At 40.9% G+C, this 20,950-nt stretch overlaps 1 protein-coding gene across 3 annotated transcripts in view; it reads right to left on the bottom strand.

Moving 5' to 3' along the window:
- NR2C2 (nuclear receptor subfamily 2 group C member 2) overlaps positions 1-20,950 on the bottom strand; it is a 105,150-nt gene that overhangs the window by 26,591 nt on the left and 57,609 nt on the right. For all 3 annotated transcript variants that reach the window (XR_006385095.1, XM_044252927.1, XM_044252928.1), the window contains one exon: positions 1,629-1,829. Coding sequence is in view for 2 of the 3 variants with exons in the window: in XM_044252927.1 (XP_044108862.1) it covers positions 1,629-1,829 (201 nt within the window). In the remaining variant the exon portion in view is untranslated. The remainder of the gene's footprint in view (positions 1-1,628; positions 1,830-20,950) is intronic.

The raw sequence follows: 20,950 nt of genomic DNA, 5'->3' as shown, positions 1-20,950 counted from the left end.
TACTGCAGGTCTTTCTGGCTCCTTCTCTATTCCCATGAAACAGCTTGGAATGCATGCAAAAAGGTATATTTGGCAGAGAAATAATCAAGCTTTATTAATTAATATACTAGGACTCTCCTTGAGGCAGCTGGGCGTAGAAAGACTAGAAACAGGCGACCTCTGAAACCTGTTATTTCTACTTCACTTGCAGGTGACTTTCTAGGTGACAGTGTTACTCACCTGGAGGAATACTGTAACTGCCACAAATATGAGAAAGTGAAAAAATTGCTCTTTAAATAATGTACCAACAAGAACCCTCATGGTTATTGCTGTGTGATGGGAATATATATAGAAATTACTGTATAAAATGATCTCTTAAAAAACATGTAACAAAATCAACAGCCACCTTCTCATGAACAAGGAGAAGTCTAAAAAAGCAGGGAGCAACTTTAATTTCAGTTGATCAGAATGTACTCTGGGAAAGGAGGCAGTATTTACTAACTACATTATGAAGAGTCTCAGAAGTGCAGTTCTGAAAGCTGAACATCACTTGTGTTCTGAACCCAGTTCTATCAGAAGAAAAAAAATCCTTCCCTTATTTTTCTCCATAGTACAAAGTCCCTCCCCACTCAAAACACATGGATTCTTAGCAGCATTATTCACAAGAGCCAAAAGGTAGAAGCACCTCAAACATCCAACAACAGATGACTACATAAATAAAGTGTGGTCTATACATACAATGAATTATTATTTTGCCTTAAAAAAGAAGGAAATTCTGACATAGGCTACAAGATGGATGAACCTTGAGGACATTATGCTCAGTGAAATAAACCAACTGCAAAAGAAAAAATATTGTAGGACTCCACTTATGTGAGGTCCCTAGAATAACCAAAGTCATAAAGACAGAAAGCAGGATGATGGCTGTCAGGGCTGGGGGAAAGGAGAGACCCAGAGTTCACAGGTGCAAGTAAGGACAGAATGAAGAGCTAGGACCATGCTTGACGACCTGGAAAAGATGAAGTGAGATTTAGGAACAAGTCAGTCCCCATCTGGCTGTGTCCAGCCCTAGGTGGGGCCCCTAAAATATCAGGGGCCAAGAACTGCCACCATCCAGCTTAGGTTAGTTAGAGCATTCTCCAGTGGCCTTAGTACCAGCTTGCTCAGGCCAGTCTCCTGTGGGCCACAGACTGTCCTGGCTCAACTTCTACCCCATCTGAGCACTGAAGCTTGCTGCCTCCTGGGCCTTGCCACTCATTTGCTGGTTTTTTACTTTAAATATTATTTATTTATTTGAGAGGTAGAGAGAGACAATGAAAGAGAGAGAGCATGAGAGTAGAGAGGTCAGTGGGAGAAGCAGACTTCCTGCTGAGCAGGGAGCCCGATAGGGGACTCAATCCCAGCACCCTGGGATCATGACCTGTGCCGAAGGCAGTTGCTTAACCAACTAAGCCACCCAGGTGCCCCCCACCTTTTAAAAAAAATATATATATATATTTATTTATTTTTTCTTTAGCCAAAGCAGCAACCTGACACACTTGTAGGTCCTCGAAGGACCTTCTAGAGATGGACGTGGCCTTCAAGGCAAAGGAGGAGTCAGAAACAAGTTTGGCAGCTGAAGTGCTGAAACAAATGCCTGTCAACAGCCTTACCTGGATCCTGCCAGGGACAAGGTTGTCCGAGGTGGTAAATATGAGCTGCTTAGCACTGGATGTCTCCGGGGAAGCCAGGATCACCTTCCCAGTTCCAGCTCCATCTGGGCTGGTCAGGATGAACTGCTGCTTGGGGGATCCGGAGGCGTCCACTGCGGTGACTATCTGGATCTTCTGTCCTGTCTGCTGGTCTGTCACAATCTACAAGACACAACATGGAGGCTGCTCTCATGGAGTATCATGTGACTCGTGTACTTGCAGGTGCTGCTCAGAGTGATGACTGCCCAACGCCATCCTGGAGTCAATGCTGGTCCAAGATGTAGTTTCACCAGTGCATGGTGAAATGAGAAAAATGAAACACAATCGTGAGCTTTTCAGGAACCAATTTTCATGGAGCTAATTTTATTTCAGGATGATATCGTTCCTACTATTTTTAATTAAAATGTCCTTAGGGGCAGTGGTGGTGTCCTAGATGAAGGTGGTCAAAAGATACAAACTTTCTGTTTTAAGATAAAAAAAAGGTGCTGGAATGTGATGTACAGCATGGCGACTATAGCGAACTCTGCTGTGTGGTGCATCCAAAAGTTGTGAAGAAGGTAGATCTTAAGAGTTCTTATCACAAGGAATAAGCCATTTTTTCTTTTCTTTTTTAAAAAATCTATATGAGATGATGGATGTTAACTAAACTTACAGTGGCCATCATTTCATAATATAGGTAAGTCATTAGGCTGTACATCTTGAACTTACACAGTGTTGTGTGTCAATTATATCTCAGTAAAACTAGAAAAAGCAAAGTCCTTCTTTTATGAAATGGAGATAGTAACAGTAGATGAGTTTAACTTAAAGAAAGAAAGAAAGAAAGAAAAAGCCTGTCCCAGGCATAATAAAGTCCAGAAAAGTCGTGACCCTGAGTCTTCCAGAGGCTCCCACCATTCACTGTTCAGGGGGCCAGCTGTCAGAGTCTGCCTCTTTCCAGAGTCCCTGCCTAACTGCATCAGTTACGATCAAAATAGTCGCTACAGCAAGAGGGACTTGTCATTCCTGCTCAAGAAATTCTCTGAAGCTGTTCTACTCCCTGTCCTGCCTTCCTCAAGGCTGAGTGCCCAGCTTTGGAGCACTGCCCACCTTCTTCCTGGGGCACCAGCAGGCCCTCACAGCAAATAGGATTTTGGGGGCTGCTGTGGGTGGGCCTTGGACAGGGAGAGAGGTACTACATCTCTGGCTGGAACTTCCTTTCCTCTACAATATTTATGGGCAGGGATGCCTGGGTGGCTCAGTTGGTTAAGCCACTGCCTTTAGCTCAGGTCATGATCCTGGAGTTCTGGGATCGAGTCCCACATCAGGCTCCCAGCTTCTTGGGGAGTCTGCTTCTCCCTTCTCATGCTTGCTCTCCCTCTTTCAAATAAATAAATAAAATCTTTAACAACAACAACAACAACAACAAAATACATATATATATATATTTATGGGCAGGTCTGGTATCCGTGCTACATCTTGATAGATGCTGATTTGTAACATAGCATTCCAAAGTTCAGAAAGCAAACTCACAAAGACTCTAGCACAACAGCTTTGCCAACTATCCAATATGGAAAACCAGACAATGCTGGTTGGTTCAAAAGAAAATGACAAAGACCCAATCACTTAATTATGTTTATTTAGAGTATCCACTATATGTCAAACTCTGTTCTTTGTACTAGGGAGAGGGACATGAACACAACAGAGCTCCTACCCCGTGGAGTTAACCTTATATAGGGGGAAATAGACCATGATTATCAGTCATGGTACGTATCATAAAGAAAACTAAAAAGCAGAGTAAAGAGACAAAGCATGTCAAGGGGAAGGAGGAAGAAGGGCTGCTTTTGGGACGCCTGGGTGGCTCAGTTGGTTGGACGACTGCCTTCGGCTCAGGGCGTGATCCTGGAGTCCCGGGATCGAGTCCCACATCGGGGTCCCAGCTCCATGGGGAATCTGCTTCGCTCTCTGACCTTCTCGCTCATGCTCTCTCTCACTGTCTCTCTCTCTCAAATAAATAAATAAAATCTTTAAAAAAAAAAAAAAAAAAAAAAGAAGGGCTGCTTTAGAAAGAAAGACCTCTCTCATGGGGGTGATGCTGAGCAAAGACCTGGATGAAGCAAGAGAGGAAGCCATGCAAATATGTGGCAAAGTGTTACAGGCTGAGGGCACAGCAAGTTCAAGACCAGAAAGAAGAGCAGACTGGGGACAGATGATACACGAACAAATCCTTAGCTGATAGTGGGGCATGAATCCCAGCGTACCATCATTTTCTACTAAAGGTCAAAAGATCTTGAAGGCTGAAGAAGAACAGATTCAGCAAATGAAAGGAAGTACCTTTCATTGTTAAAACCTGTAGCATACATACCCAGCTTCCCCTGGAAAAGTAAAACGAGACAAAGGGGCACCTGGGTGGCTCAGTGGGTTGGGCCTCTGCCTTCGGCTCAGGTCAGGATCTCAGGGTCTTGGGATGGAGCCCCACATCAGGCTCTCTGCTCAGCAGGAAGCCTGCTTCCCCCTCTCTCTCTGCCTGCCTCTCTGCCTATTTGAGATCTCTGTCAAATAAATAAATAAAATCTCAAAAAAAAAAAAAAAAGAGACAGAAAACTTTATAAGAATTCTCTTTTAAAACTCCCCCCCCCCCACTGCTGAACTGAAAGACTGCAGACAGGCTGGCTGACACACACACTTCTCTCAGCTGCCACAGAAGGCACTCCTTCCTTTGTTAAAAGAGAACAAGCAAGCCTTTGAAAGGCCCTTATAACCTTGAGATCTGGGAGTAAAATATCCGACTTCCTTTTCATGTCTATCAAAACTTATCTCCTTCCTAAATTACTTTCTCTGTTAAATAATGAAGTGGTCATGTGACCTGAGAGGGTCTTCAGTTACCAGCTATAACAAAGGCAAGGCTAGTAGAGTCCTTCACGTGTTCAGAGGTGACACACTCTGCACCTGAGTACACACAATCACTGCCATGTCACCACCTTTGATGCTATTCCCAGGTCTCTTGGTCGAGGTACAGCAGGTATGGGGCAGGGTGGGAGGTAGGACTGACTGGGTCTAGACAGGGACTAGTGGGGCTATATGTAACATATCATATGTAACAATCTGAGTGTGGCTCAGATTATTTTTTTCTTTTTCCCCTTAAAGACTCAGGCTCACAGAAGCCAAGGGTGACCCTTAGGCAAACAAAGGCCTTGCTGACAAGTATCAGCAGACGGATACCTGTTTAATGAGACCAAGGAAACATCAAATTGAGGATGTATCCAGACTTATTAAATCTCCCATGGAGGGGTGGAGAAGAGGTGTTGTTGGTAGAATCATGTCCCCTCAAAAAAGATGGTTATATCTGATCAAGTTGAGTCCATACTGGTTGAGGGTGGGTCCTAAATCCCGTGACTGGTGTCCTTACTAGCAGGCCTGTGATGACAGAGGCAGAGAGGAGTGTTGCGGCTGCAGGTGAAGAACACTGAGGACTTTTGGCTACTACCAAAAGCTAGGAAGGAAAGCACAGAGGGATGCTTCCCTAGAAACCTACAGAGAGCATGCCCCAAGCAAATACCTGGATTTTGGGCTTCTGCAAGAAAATAAATTTTGTTGTTTTAAGGCCCCAAGTTTGTGGTAATTTGTTATGGCAGCCCTAGGAAATGAACGTAAGAGGCAAACTTTATTTAATCTCTTCACTTGGAATAAACATTCATACTTTCTGCTTGTATGCCTTGTCTTCCCTGTGAAAAAAAATTTTTTTTTTTTTACAGAGGGAGTGAGCAGGGAGGAGGCACAGTAGGAGAAGGAGAGATAGAGAATCTTAAGTAGGCCCCATGTTTAGCACAGAGCCTGACACAGGGCTTGATCTGTGACCCCTGAGACCATGACCTGAGCTAAGAATTGGGACGTTTCACTGACTGAGCAACTCAGGTGCCCCTCTGTGACTCTTAAGGTCTTCCAAGCCTGCCGACACACAGTATTGCTACAACTCGTTTTGAAAAGGTATTATTTGTTCCAATGTGACTGATATATTATGGAATATTCTGTGCATAATATAAATCTTGTGTTTATGCAGGATTTCTCCTGAGAAATAGCAGACACACAGAAAATGACCCCCAGGTGAGCAATATGGGAATAGGTAGCTCAGTGCACGTGGTGTTGCAGCTTTCCCTGATTTCAGATCACTCATTCATCACAACTCCGGAGCTATAATCCTCTCACATTCCCTCCACAAGCAAGCTTCAGGCCTCTTTCAAAGAAAAGTGCCATATTTATTGTCATTATTATGTATTTCTTAACCATTTAATGTATGTAAAACTGCAATTTAAATTAAATTAAATTCATACTTGCTTTTTAATGTGTCACCAACAATTTTTAAGTGTTATGCCACCAACCCCATATACCCCATAAGCCCTGTAGTTTCCAATGCAGAATTTTGCACAGTATGGAAATTTTTAGGAACAGGTATATCACATTATAGCAGAGCTGACAACATAACTCTACCGGCCTAAGGCCCTCCCTACTTCCACCCCAAAAACATCTTAATGTGACCTGACTTACTGCCATTCTCCTCCATGTTACCCACTCTCTGTTCCAGCCAAGCTGGACTCATCATTCGTGTTGTAAAGGAGAGTCTGCAAATGGACAGCCTGAAGGCAAAAAACAGTCACTGTATAACTTTCGCTTGACTTCCCAGAGTTTAAAATTTAAAAAACTGGTTGCCAATAACTGAGGATAGAGTATTTACCATAAAAATCAGATTTACAGGGACACCTGGGTGGCTCGGTGGGTTCATCCTCTGCCTTCGGCTCAGGTCATGATCCCGGGGTCCTGGGATCGAGCCCCGCATCGGGCTCTCTGCTTAGCAGGGAGCCTGCTTCCCTCTCTCTCTGCCTGTCTCTCTGCCTACTTGTGATCTCTGTCAAATAAGTAAAATAAAATTTAAAAAAAAAAAAAAATCAGATTTACAGTTCTTGTGACAAGCTGGTAGCTGTCCCCACCCTAGCCCCAAGTTTCCCTGTGGTTATCGACTGGCTGTTTGTGGCTGTCCCTTTGGATGGGGCACAGGCTCTCTGTCTGGCCCTAATTCCCACCCTGCCCACCTTCTCTCCTGCCACCTGGTCCTGTAAACACAGGTCTGTGATCCTGAAATAGGGCTTTGTAGCTAGAGCTATGAATGGAATGCTCATTCTACTGCTTCCCAACTAGGTCACTGTGGAACAGGTATATGAGCTTTGTGAGACTGTTTTCATATCTATAAAAAAAGGATTACTAAGAAAGTGAAATGATACGTTTGAAGGCAGCTGGTCCTAGACCCAGAACATAAGAGGACCTCGAAAAAAATATTTCCTGCTCTAAGCTCTCACATACTTCTCTCCTCACTGGGAAGGTTTGTCTTACCACTTTCATCTCATCGAATCTCTCCCTCTGACTTGGGCTCCCTCACTCACCCATTCATTCCTCAAATACTTACAAAGGGTCTACTCTATGCTGGCCACTTTGCTAGATTACAGGCATTATGGAGATGGCTCCTGCTCTCATGAAGCTTCTATTTTAGTGGAAAATGGCAAAAAACAGAACAGCCAGTGAATAATTTGTGATAAGTGTTATAAGGGAAAAGATCCGGCTAGAGTAGGAAAGAGTAACACAAGCACTTAACTTCTTAGAGACATCAAGGAAGGCTTCTGTGTTAAGGTGGCATTTAACTAACACAGGATTCAAGGCTAAGAAGGGAGTTAGAAAAAGGTTTAGGAGGGACACCTCGGTGGCTCAGTTGGTTGGACGACTGCTTTCGGCTCAGGTCATGATCCCGGAGTTCCGGGATCGAGTCCCGCATCGGGCTCCCAGCTCCTCGGGGAGTCTGCTTCTTCCTCTGACCTTCTCCTCACTCATGCTCTCTCTCACTGTCTCTCTCTCAAATAAATAAATAAAATCTTTAAAAAAAAAAAAAAAAAAAAAAAAGAAAAAGGTTTAGGGAAAAGTGTGTTCCAAGTAATAGGAAATGTTCTGGGATATGGAAAGTCCTAAGAAGAAGGAACTCTTAGAACTGACATCAGGCCTATGGACAATGAAGGGTGGCCCAGGAGCCTAGGGAGGGAGGTGGGCTGGTCCTGGTGGAAGTCAGGATTTCTTCCAAGTACAACCAGGAGTCATTCAGGGGTTTTGCCCTCCTAAATAAGGGTCTTCAGGTTTCTTATGCTATTTTATGTCTATCTTATATACTATTCTATACAAACACATACATTTTTAAATATATAAATACATATAAAATTTGTCACACTGTTCCAAGTCAGTATATATTAAAGCATGAGAAAGGACAACAGAAGAGATAATTAAAAGTAAAGGCAAAGAAACTCTTGTTAAAATCTTTTTTGACCTATGCAAAAAGGTATATGAATCTTTTACTCAAATACAAATTTCAGTTCATGAATAGTTAGTGCTACTCACAGGCAAAGATCAAACAAATATATTCTCCACTCAGCCTCACTAATTCAATCCCTAGAACGTTTATGTAGATAAAATATTTGACAAAGCTTTCCTCTCCAAATAATACAAAACAGTGTTTTCTAAATACATTTAGGACTTGAAGTGAGGGAATGATGGACTTTGCATTTTAAACAGATATTCCTGGATGCTGGGTGGAAAAAATATAGAACAATAAAAGTGGAAGCTGAGAAACTGTTTGGATGTCCCTAGAGGAGCCAGGTGGGAGCTGAAGATGGGGGCTGTGGGTCTGGAGAGCAGAGGACCACTGCAGGATGCATATGGGAGGGAGAAGTGACAGCACATGCAGGTGGGTACAGAAGTGAGGAGTGAAGAATGAAGAGCCAGGAATGACTATTGGGTTTCTAACCTCAACAATGAATGGCATGGTGGATGGAGCAAGGGTTGACAGGAATTCAGAGGTCTGTTTTTGGCCTGGCAAATATGAGATGCGTAAGTAGATATGTCAAGTAAAATACCAGATAGATGAATGTGGAGCTCAAAATATATTTCTGGTTTCAACTTCAATGTAAAGAGTTTAGAAGTTACCATTTCATCTTCACAACAAGAAAAGGCAAGACTGAGGCGCCTTGGTGGCTCATTCATTAAGCGTCTGCCTCTGGCTCAGGTCATGATCCCAGGGTTCTGGGATCGAGCCCTGCATCTGGCTCCCGGCTCAGTGGGAAGCCTGCTTCCCCCTCTCCCACTCCCTGAGCTTGTGTTCCCTCTCTCACTGTGTCTCTCTGTCAAATAAATAAATAAAATCTTAAAAAAAACAAGGGGGCAAGATAAATGGAAAATCATCAACTTCCCTTGGACTTATCAGAGAACTTGAGTGTGCAGGGCAAATCCATCCCCAAATCTGGAGAGGTGGGTTCACAAAGTCTGAGATCTGCTTAGGTGGAGCAGAAGTCAACCTGGAGGAACATTTAACAGGTAATTACAATGAACTGCTGGAGACTTAGCACAGATTAGAAGAAACTCTTGGGGGCCACAGTCTTAGGAGGGTCAGGGGCTTTAGAGCTAGGAATCCCATTTGGTTATCAAGGTGAAGAAATGAGAAAGATTCCCTGGTGGCTTTGGTGGGGGGGGGGATTTCTGTAAAATGAACTCAAGGGTTTCTTCTGTAAAATAAACACAGGCCTATTCTGCAGGGGAAAACACTTTACTTGAGTCTTATCCCACCTGGGGAAAGGGCATTTCTTCAGCTCCAGGCCCCTTGGACCTTTCTATCTTAGAGAAGGAGGTGGGGAGTAAGGGAAATCAATACACAGTTGAGAGCCTGCAATATGATTTATAAGAAATATATAACTGGTCATTTAGATGACAAAAACATATTTTTCAGATATATTTGGTCTTCACTTACAGTTCCTAGAAATGCTTTAAAGCCAAAAAAGTGAAACAATGTCTTGTTATTAATGAAGGTGACTTTTGGGACCCTTCCCAAGGGTAGGGGCTAGTTGCCAGAAGGATCAACCATGTGATTAAAAGGTTGGAACTTTCAATATCCCCCCTCTCCCAGGGGCAGGAGTATGGGGGAGGGGCTGGAGGTTGAATCAGCCAGTTGTCAGTTACTTAATCAACCATGCCTTTGTAATAAAGCCTCCATAAAAACCTAAGAGAACAGCTTTTTGGCCCTTTACAGAGGGCTTCCATGCTTGGGGAACCAGAACGCTTCTGTGTGTCACCAAGCTGGCCCTAAGTTTCATGAGGACAGAAGCTCCCTTGTTTGGCATCTTGCCCAAGGTATTTTCATCTGGCTGGTGATCTGTATCCTTTAACAAACTGGTAAACATGAGTAAGTGCTTCCCTGAGTTCTGTGAGCTGCTATAGCAAATTAGTTGAACCTAAGAAGGTCACTGCAACCTCCAATCTGTCACTGGTTGGTCAGAAGCTCAGCTAATAACCTGGGGTCTGAGGTGAGAGTAGAGGTCAGTCTTACAGGGCTGAATTACTAGTCTGCAGAATCTGATACTATCTCCATGCTGACAGTGTCAGAATTGCTTGGTGTTGTATATGTGGGACCCCCTCCAACCCCACCCCAAAATTGGAACTGGGTCCTGGAACTCTTATAAGTAGCCCAGGGACACAGGTCCACTAAATACTGAGACTTCATCATTCGGTGATTGAATGCTTCCCCTCCATGACACTTTACCACCCCACCAAGAGGGCTCCAGTGTAACAGTGGATTATGGCTCTAAGAGCTTCAAGACACACACTCTCTGAGGAGGAATATCCAAGAAGTCCAAAGTCAGGAGGAGAGACGGAGATAAAGACACCAGAGGAATCTGAAGCCTCTGGACCTACAGCCACAGCAAACGTCACATACAGTTCAACCCTGCCAGATTAACATAAATCCTCATAGCAGAGGCTTATTTACTTTAGTTCTTATTATCTAACAGCAGATACTGTCTGGTTTTAAAAAGAATATGTGCAAGAAACGTCAAAAGACAAGAAAAACACAATCAGAAGAGACAAAACAAGCATCGGAATCAGACTCCAAAAGGACAAAAATCTTGGAATGACCAAACAAGAAACTTAAAATAGAAAGATCAATATGTTAAGGTCTCTAGAGGAAAAAGTACAACATACAAGAACAGATATGAAATGTAAGAAGATGGAAATTCTCAGGAAGCAGGAAATGCTGGAAATCAAAAATATAGTAACAGAAATGAAGAATGCCTTGATGGACTGGTCAGTACACTGGATACAACCAAGGAAAGAATTTGTAAGCTTAAAGATAGGTCAACAGAAACATCCCTAACTGAAATCCAAAGGGGAAAAGTAATGAGGATAAACAAAACAAACAAACAAAAAACCCAAACCAGAGTATCCAAGAACTATGGGACAATTTCAAGATATAACATATGCATAACTGGAATACCAGAAGGAAAATGAAGAAATATTTGAAATAATAGTGGCTGAGAACTTTAAAAAATTAATGACAAACATCAAAGCACTAATCTATGAAGCTCAGAAAACATCAAGCAGATTAAATACTAAAATACTCCATCTAGACATATCCTACTTGTAAGACCAAATACAAATTAAAGAGGCTTAATTCTCCCTGGTGAAAATAAAGGAAGAAACTTCTTTCCCTTCTCCCTTTCTTTTTGGAACTCTTTCTCTGCCTTCTTCATTTGTATCTAAATCTTTATAATGGTTACCTAAGCCTCTTGCCAGTCTCACAACTCAGGAATATTTTCTCTAGGATCTGGGAGCCATTATTTTGAAATGTAAACTTCAAGAGAGAGCTCCTTACCTATTAGGCTTCTGGAACAGGAAGGGCCTAATTTGGTGGGTACCTTATCCTTATATGCAACTACCTCCCACCATAAGGATTTAAGAAAATTTCCCCCACCTCCATGCCCAATAAAGCCAATAACTAGCACAGGTGGGTCTCCACAATTTCCACAGTAAAAATTAGGATCTTGAAAATATGCGTGATGTATGGGTTCTACCTGCATGGCTATACAAACAAGTGAAATTCCTGTCTTTGCAATTTCTTAGAAGACTGCCTATAAGGCATATCACATTCTGATTTAATGTTTATTAAAACAAGAAAAGAAAAAAGCACTTGGCTGTCTCAGTCAGTGAAGTATGTAACTCTTGATCTTGTGGTTGTGAGTTTAAGCCTCACATTAGGTGTAGAGATTACTTAAAAAGTAAATCTTAAAAAGAAGCAAAGCAAAGAAAAAAAACCTGTTTTTTTGTCTCTTCTACCTTTATGGAGAGGTTTTCTGGGTTGGGAGAGATTTATTTTAGTTATACTTCCTTAACATATTCAAACCACAGAAAACCAAAGACAAAGAGAAATACTGAAAGAAGGGGGAGGTGAGGGTGGGGGAAAGAGAAACATCTCACCTATAGAGACACAAGGGTAAGATTCACTGCAGATTTCTTATCAGAAACCACAATAAGCCAGATGATAGCAAAATGAAAGAGTTCAAATGTTGAAAGAAACCTCCAAAAGTAGAATTCTGTATTTGACAAAAATATCCCTCAAAACTGAAAGAGAGTCCATCAGTGGATAAAGACTGGATAAACAAACTGTGGTATATCCATACAATGGGGTATTATTCAGCCATGAAAAGGAATGAAGTACTGATTGAGTTGACATCATAGATAAATGAACATTATGCTTACTGAAAGAAGCTAGACACAAATGTCACATATTATATATATATGAAATGTCCAAAATTGGTAAATCCACAGAGATAGAACGTAGACTGCTGGTTGCCAGGAGCTAGAGAGAAGGAGGAACAGGGAGGAGGAACACAGAGAAACTGCTTAATGGATAAGGGGTTTTATTCTGGACTGATGGAAATGTTTTGGAACTAGACAAAGGTGGTGATTGTACAACACTGTGAATGTACTAAATGCCACTGATGTTCACTTTAAAATTGTTAATTTTTTTTTCTTTTTAAAGATTTCATTTCTTTATTTGAGAGAGGGGCAAGAGAGCGAGAGAGCATGAGTAGCAGGTAGGAGCAGAAGGAGAGGGATAAGCAGAGGGAGAGGGATAAGGAGACACCCGACGTGCAGCATGATCCCAGGACTCTGGGATCATGATCTGAGCCAAAGGCAGACACTTAACCAACTGGGCCGCCCAGGCATCCCTAAATAGTTAATTTTATGTCCTATTAATTTTGCTTAAAATAATTTAAAAACAACAAAAACAAAAAAAGTCAAGGAGAAATACTTTCTCAAATAAAAACTAAGAGAAGTCATCACCAGCAATCCTGCCCTGTAAGAAATGTTAAAAGCTTTTCTTCAGTTATTAAAGGTACAGGTTAGAGGGGCGCCTGGATGACTCAGTGGGTTAAAGCCTCTGGCCTCAGCTCAGGGCATGATCTCGGGGTCCTGGGATCGAGCCCCTCACTGGGCTCTCTGCTTGGTGGGGAGCCTGCTTCCTTCACTCTCTCTGCCTGCCTCTTTGCCTCTCTGACAGAGATCTGTTATCTCTGTCAAATAAATAAAATCTTAGAAAAAAAAAAAAAAAACAAAGGTGCAGGTTAGAACTTGGATGTACATAAAGAATGGAAGAGCACTGTGGGAGTAAGAGAAAGTAAGATAAATCTTATTTTCTTATTTCTAATTGATCTAAAAAAATAACTGTTCAAGTCAATAATAGTAACAACACATGGGGGATTACACAGCATGTGGATTAAGTGAAATGAATGACAGCAATATCATAGGGGATGGGAGGAATTCGGAACACTGTTATAAGGAACCTATATTACATGTGAAACAATAGTATCATTTGAAGGTAGGCTTATAAAATGATTACTGTAAACTTCTAGTAAACAACTGTAAACTTCTTGTAAACAACTGAAAACATCTGTAAAGATGTGTATTTGATACATTAAGAGATAAAAGGGATCACACAAATTGCTCAATCAAAACCAGATAAGGCAGAAAAGCCTCTGGCAACAAAGAAAATAGTTACACACATGGTTGATATTAATCCAAATATATCCATAACCTCTTTAAATACGAATGGTCTGTAAGACTTGTTTGGTTAAAAAAAGAAGACCCTACTATAAGTTGTCAACAGGAAACCCTAGACACAGGCAGATCAAAAGCAAAGGCATGGAGTAAGACATCATGTTATCATTAATCAAAAGACACTTGGAGTAACTGAACTGAATTTAGAGACAAACAGACTTCAGAACAAGGAAAATATCAGGGACAAAGAGGGACATTACATGATGATAAATGGGTCGATTCCCCCAAATACATAATAATCCTAAACATGTATGCACCTAACAACAAAGCTTCAAAATACATGCGGCAAAAAATGACAAAACTGCCAATGAGAAATAGAGAAATTAACAACTATAGTTGCAGATGTCATTGCTGACCTGTCAGCATGGTAGATGAAGCAGGCAGAAAATCAGTAAGGATATAGTTGACTTGGACAGCACTGTCAATCAACCTGATATAACTGACATTCATAAAATAATAGATCTAACAACAGCAGGGTACACATTCTTCTCAAGCTTGTATGGAACATTCAATAAGACAGATCACATCCTGAGCCATAAAACAGGAATCCATTCTTAGACCACAAAGGAATTAAACTAGAAATTAAAGAGAAAAATAGTTTTTAAAAATCCCCACATATTTAGAAATTAAACAACACACTTCTGAATAACACATGGGTCAAAGAAGAAGTCTCAAGAAAAATTTAAAATGTTTTGAACCAAATGGAGTTCACAGCAGAGGCCCCGGCCATAGATATCTATTTGGAAATCAATAGCATAAAATAACATTTAAGCCATGGGCTCAGAGAAAATACAGAGAGGAGAAAGTGAGCCTAGAATAGAGCCCTGAGGGATTTCAACATTTAGCAGTCTGGCTGAGAAGGTACAGCCAGTATTATAAAAGTTAGTCTAGAGTTATGTCCTTTTTTTTTTTTTTTTAAGATTTATTTATTTATTTGACAGAGAGAGAGAGAGAGAGAGAGAGATCACAAGTAGGCAGAGAGGCAGGCAGAGAGAGGGGGAAGCAGGCTCACCACTAAGCAGAGAGCCCGATGCGGGGCTCAACCCCAGGACCCTGAGATCATGACCCGAGCCAAAGGCAGAGGCTTAACCCACTGAGCCACCCAGGTGCCCCATGTCCTACTTTTATAAATTATTTCCTGTAAGCTTTCCAAATATTATTCCTCTTATTGAACAGATACTTAGCTGGCTGACTGATCTTGGACATTTCAGAGCAGTGGTTCTAGAAAAGCCTAAAATTTTAATATATGTATTTACACTTGGATCATAAAGTACATTTAATGTAAAAGATAATCATAATAAAATTAGACATAATTTTCAAAAAGCCTATTGGACGAAAAAGTAAAGGAGGTAGAGTTATGGCAAAAGATGGAGAAAGAATACTTTCTTATTTATGATTACATAAAATTTAAGTATCAGCTTGGATTCTCAAAAACAGAGTAACTGGGGTGCCTGGGTGACTCAATGGGCTAAAGCCTCTGCCTTCAGCTCAGGTCATGATCTCAGGGTCCTGGGATCGAGCCCCACATCGGGCTCCCTGCTCACTAGGAAGCCTGCTTCCCCTTCTCTCTCTCTCTCTCTCTCTGATGGCTGCTCTGCCTCCTTGTGGTCTCTGTCTGTCAAATAAATAAATAAAATCTTAAAAAAAAAAAAAAGAATAACTTTTGTTTATTATGTATTTATGGATGAATAAGTAACAGAAATGAAAAACTTATACAGCAGTGATATTTCACCTAGAGAACTAAATAATATTAAACAGTATATATAGCATAATATATAGTTAAGTGTATAGGAAAATGGACACCCTCCTATTGGGCTGGTGGGAATACAACTTGGCACAACCTCTTCGAAAGGCAATCTGTCAGTGACTATCAAAATTACACATGGACAACTCCACTAACTTCATATTCAAAGGTGAAAAGCTGAAAGCTTTTCCTCCAATATCAGGAATAAGACAAAGATGTGAACTGTTGCTGCTTTGATCCTACATAGTACTGGAAATCCTAGACAGTGCTATTAGGCAAGGAAAATAAGTAAAAGGCATCCAAATTGAAAAGGAAGAGATAAAACTGTCAATATTTGCAAATGCCATGATATTATGCATAGAAAATCATAAAGACAAGGGGCGACCGGGTGGCTCAGTCAGTTAAGTATCTGACATTTGATCTCAGCTCAGGTCTTGATCTCAGGGTTGTGAGTTCAAGCCCAGCACTAAGCCTACAAGAAGGAAAGAAGGGAGGGAGGGAAGGAAGGAGGAAGACAGAAAGACGGAAAGAAAGAAAATCCTAGAGACTTCACCAAAAAAGTGTTAGAGTTAGAGTTAGAGCTAATAGGCAAATCTGGCAGGATACAAAGTCAATATACAAAAATCTGTTGTGCAGGGGCGCCTGGGTGGCTCAGCTGGTTGGGTGTCTGCTTTCTGCTCAAGTCAGGATCCCAGAGTCCTGGGATCAAGCCCCGCCAGCATTTGGCTCCTTGCTCAGTATGGAGTCTGCTTCTCTTCTCCCTCTGCCTGCTGCTCCCCCTGTTTGTGTTCTCTCTCTCTGTCATATAAATGGATAAAATCTTTAAAAAATAAAAATTATATGAAAGAAATCTTTTGTTTCTATAAGACACTAATAAAAAACTATCACAAAGAGAAATTAAGAAAACAATCTTACTTACAATTAAATCAAAAAGAATAAAACACCTAGGAATAAATTTAACCAAGAAGGACAAGACCTACACACTGAAAACTATGAGACATTAATATAAGAAACTGAAAACAAAAATAGAAAAATATTCTGTGCTCATAAGCTGAAAAGTTAATACTGTCAAAATGTCTATACTACCCAAAGCAATCTACAGATTCAATGAAATTCCTATCAAAATTCCAATGGCATTTTTTTCACACAAATAGAATAAAGCAATCCTAAAATTTGTATGGAACCACAAAAGACGAACAGCAAAAGCAACCTTGAGAATAAAAGAACAAAACTGGAGGCATCACACTGCCTGATTTCAAACTATATTATAAAGCTATATAGGGGCACCTGGGTGGCTCAGAGGATTAAGCCTCTGCCTTTGGCTCAGGTCATGATATCAGGGTCCTGGGATCGAGGCCCACATCGGGCTCTCTGCTCAGCAGGGAGCCTGCTTCCCCCTCTCTCTCTACTTGCCTCTCTGCCTACTTGTGATCTCTCTGTCAAATAAATAAATAAAATCTTAAAAAAAAAGGCTATATAATCAAGACAGTATGGTTTTGGCATAAAAAAAGAAATGCGGATGAATGGCAAAGAAGAGCCCAGAAATAAATCCACACAAATATGGTTAATAATCTATGACAAAGGAGCCAAGAATATACCATGGGGAAAGGACAGCCTCTTTGATATCTGAATGATATTGGGAAAACTGGACAGCCATGTATAGAAGAATGAAATGGGACGACTATTTTACACCATATAAGATCAACTCAAAATCAAAGGAAGACATGGGGCGCCTTGGGTGCTCAGTCGGTTTTGACTGTCTTGGTTTTGACTCAGGTCATGACCTCTGGGTCATGAAACTGAGCCCCATGTCGGGTTCGGCACAGAGTCTGCATGGCATTCTCTCTCTCCCTCTCCCTCTTAGCCCACCCCCCACTCGCATTCTCTCTCTCAAACAAAGTCTTAAAAAACAAAACAAAACAAGGGAAGATTTGATTTTAAGACCTGAGACCATAAAGCTCCTAGAAGAAAACATAAAAAGATAGTAAACTTGACATCAGTTTTGGTGATCTGACACCAAAAGCAAAAATAAACAAGTGAAACTATATGAAACTGAAAAGCTTCTGCACAGCAAAGGAAACCATAAACAAAATGAAAAGACAATCTACTGAATGGGAGAAAATATTTGCAAATTATGTATCTGTTAAGGGGTTAATATGCAAATTATATAAAAACTCAAACACCTCGACAGCAAAAAACAAACTGATTAAAAAATGGACAGAGGATCTGAACAGATATTTTCTAAAAGAAGACAGAAAGTTGGCCAACAGGTACTGAAAAGATGCTCAACATCACTAATTACCAGGGAAATGCAAATCAAAACCACAAAGCACTACCACTTCACACCTGTCAGAATGGCTAGTATCAAATAATAATAATAAAAAGTAATACCAAGTGTTGGCAAGGATGTGGAGAAAAAGGAGCCCTCATGCACAGTTGGTAAGAATATAAAATTGGTGTGGCCACTATGAAAAACAGTGGCTTTAATTTTCTTAAAAATTAAAAATAGAACTATCATATATAATCCAGCAATTCCACTTCTAGGTATTTATCCAAGAAAAACAAAAAACACTAGCTCAAAAAGATAATATGCACCTCAATGTTCATCACATTGCCAACATATGGAAATATCGTATGTGTCTATAGATGGATGAGTGGATAAAGAAAATGTAGTATGTATGTTATGTGTGTTTATTTATATGCAACGGAGTACTGTACAGCCATAAAAAAGAACTTAATTTTGCCACCTGCAACAACATGGAGAGACCTTGAGAGCAGTATGCTAAGTGAAATAAGTCAGGCAAAGACAAAGACTATATGATCTCATTTACATGCGGAGTCTCTGGGGGGGAAAAAAAAAAAAGCTCACAGATACACAGCACAGATTGGTAGCTCCCTGAAGTGGGGAGGTTGGGAAAGGAGTCAGAATGTGCAAAAAAGGTCAAAAGGTACATATTTCCAGTTACAAAATAAATGTCACAGGGATGCAACATACAGCACAGTGACTACAGTTACTACTGTGTTGTAAACCTGAAAGTTGCTAAGAGAGTAAATATTTTTTTTTAATTTTTTTTATTTTTTATAAACATATATTTTTTATCCCCAGGGGTACAGGTCTGTGAATTGCCAGGTTTACACACTTCACAGCACTCACCAAAGCACATACCCTCCCCAATGTCCATAACCCCACCCCCTTCTCCCAACCCCCCCTCCCCCCAGCAGCACTCAGTTTGTTTTGTGAGATTAAGAGTCACTTATGGTTTGTCTCCCTCCCAATCCCATCTTGTTTCATTTATTCTGCTAAGAGAGTAAATCTTAAAAAAGTTTCTAGTACGAGAAAAAAATGTCTCACCACATATGGTGATGGATGGTAACGTGACTTACTGTGGTGATCATTTCACAATATATACAAATATCAAACCATTACACTGGGGTGCCTGGGTGGCTCAGTCGGCTGGGTGTCTGCCTTCTGCTCAGGTCATGATCCCAGAGTCCTGGGATCAAGTCCTGCATTGGGAACCCTGCTCAGCAGAGAATCTTCTTCTCCCTCTGCCCTTCTCCCCTGCTCATGGTCTCTCTTGTGCACATTTTCTCTCAAATAAATAAAATATTTAAAAAAAAATCTTTATGTTGTAGGGGTGCCTGGGTGGCTCAGTGGGTTAAGGCCTCTGCCTTCTGCTCAGATCATGATCTCAGGGTCCTCAGTTTTGAGCCCCGCATCGGGCTCTCTGCTCAGTGGGGAGCCTGCTTCCCCCTCACTCTCTGCCTACTTGGGATCTCTCTGTCAAATAAATAAATAAAATCATAAAAAAAAATTATGTTGTATACCTGAAGCTAATGTGATGTGATAGGTCAATTACACCTCAATAAAAAACTACATATGGATACATCTTTTCTCCTAGCAATCCTAGTTTGAGGAACTGATTCTACAGATGTGCTAAATCAAACAGGTAAAAGGTATTCACTACAGCATCCACGGGATATCAAAACTGCCATTCAAGAGAAAGAAGGAGCTCTTTCTACCACACAGGAACTACCTCTAAGAAATGTTAAGACAAAAATGTAAGGTGTAGAACAGTCTAGAAAAATGTCTACATGCATGAATAATACGCTGTACATATTTACAAGTGTGCTTTTGGTCTGTATGTACAGCCTGTCTCTGAAAAAACAAATAAGCAATATGATAATAGTGGCTACCTCCTGGGAGAGACCTGGGTGAGTTGGGGAAGAGGAGGAAGGGAGATGCATCATTTTCTCTGTACCCTGTTTGGTGTGGTGATTTTGTTGCAGCAGTGAGTACCTGAGCGGGGCCAGGAGAACATCAGAGTGAGAAAAGAAAACATCAGATGGCTGAGGACATGGAGAGGACAAAAAACAAATACTGGCATTTAAGAAGGGATGTGCAGGAAGAAATAGTAGTAGACGACAGAAAGAGGGAAGGGGGTGCTTCAAGAGCCCAAGTTAAGATTTCAAACTCTTGGGTGCCTGGGTGGCTTAGTGGGTTAAGCCACTGCCTTTGGCTCAGGTCATGATCTCGGGGTCCTGGGATCGAGTATCGGGTTCTCTGCTCAGCGGGGAGCCTGCTTCCCTCTCTCTGCCTGCCTCTCTGCCTACTTGTGATCTCTGCCTGTCAAATAAATAAACAAACAAATAAACAAATAAAATCTTAAAAAAAAAAGATTTCAAACTCTTAAAAATATAGAATAGCAGAAGTCTTTCCTAGTAAAATGTGAAACTTCAATATATGAAGTAGATAAAGCAAGTATTTTATCATATATAAGATCAAATTCAAACATTTCCTTAGGTCAAATACTGAATATAATGATACTCTCAAAACATAAATTTGAAATGGGAATTACTGAGGAGTATCTCAGGAAAACTTTAAAACACAAAGAAATGGCAAGAGAAGCTTTATACCAAGGTCTGCCCCAAACAATGAACATGGCAGTACATGTGAGCACACCTTTTATCTCCAGCATGTCAAATTTTGTATAGGACATGTTCAAGTGTGTTTTTCTTTTAATCTATCTTGACTGATTTAAAAGCTGGATTAAAAAATTTTTTTTGAACCTCATGTTTATGTCATGTGGGAAGCAATAAAGACAAAATTTGCAACTGCTGGCCTGGAAACACTGCATTATGATGAAAACTTACGAGATTTATTGAGAGGCTACCTCGGGATTGGATGGGTTTGATTAAGCCTCATTCTCAGACAACTGGGTGCTCCCCTATGGCTCTTCTTATCTCCCTATCTCCTTCCACAGCCTCCACCCTAGACCTCTTTATCCCCAAACCAATGGCTCTCAACTCCAGCCACAAGGCTACTTCCCCCAGCCTTACCACTTGGCCCCAAAGCCCTCTGCAGTCATTAGGATGACAAGATACTGACAGATAAAAGTCTATGTTCCAGATCACTCTCTGCTGGCCTACATAACGAGATATGCTGATCTTGCGTTGACTGTCACATTATTATTATTAAAAACATTAACAAATCCTGGAATGGGAGAAAACAGCTATGAAGGACTTAAACTATGACAACCAATGACATTTTAGAATATGAAGTATGGATTAGATAATGGCATGTTTC

This window comes from Neovison vison, chromosome 6 (assembly GCF_020171115.1).
Source record: "Neovison vison isolate M4711 chromosome 6, ASM_NN_V1, whole genome shotgun sequence".
NCBI lineage: Eukaryota > Metazoa > Chordata > Mammalia > Carnivora > Mustelidae > Neogale > Neogale vison.
Note: the sequence above shows the minus strand (reverse complement) of the source record. Positions and strands in the feature narration are given on the sequence as shown.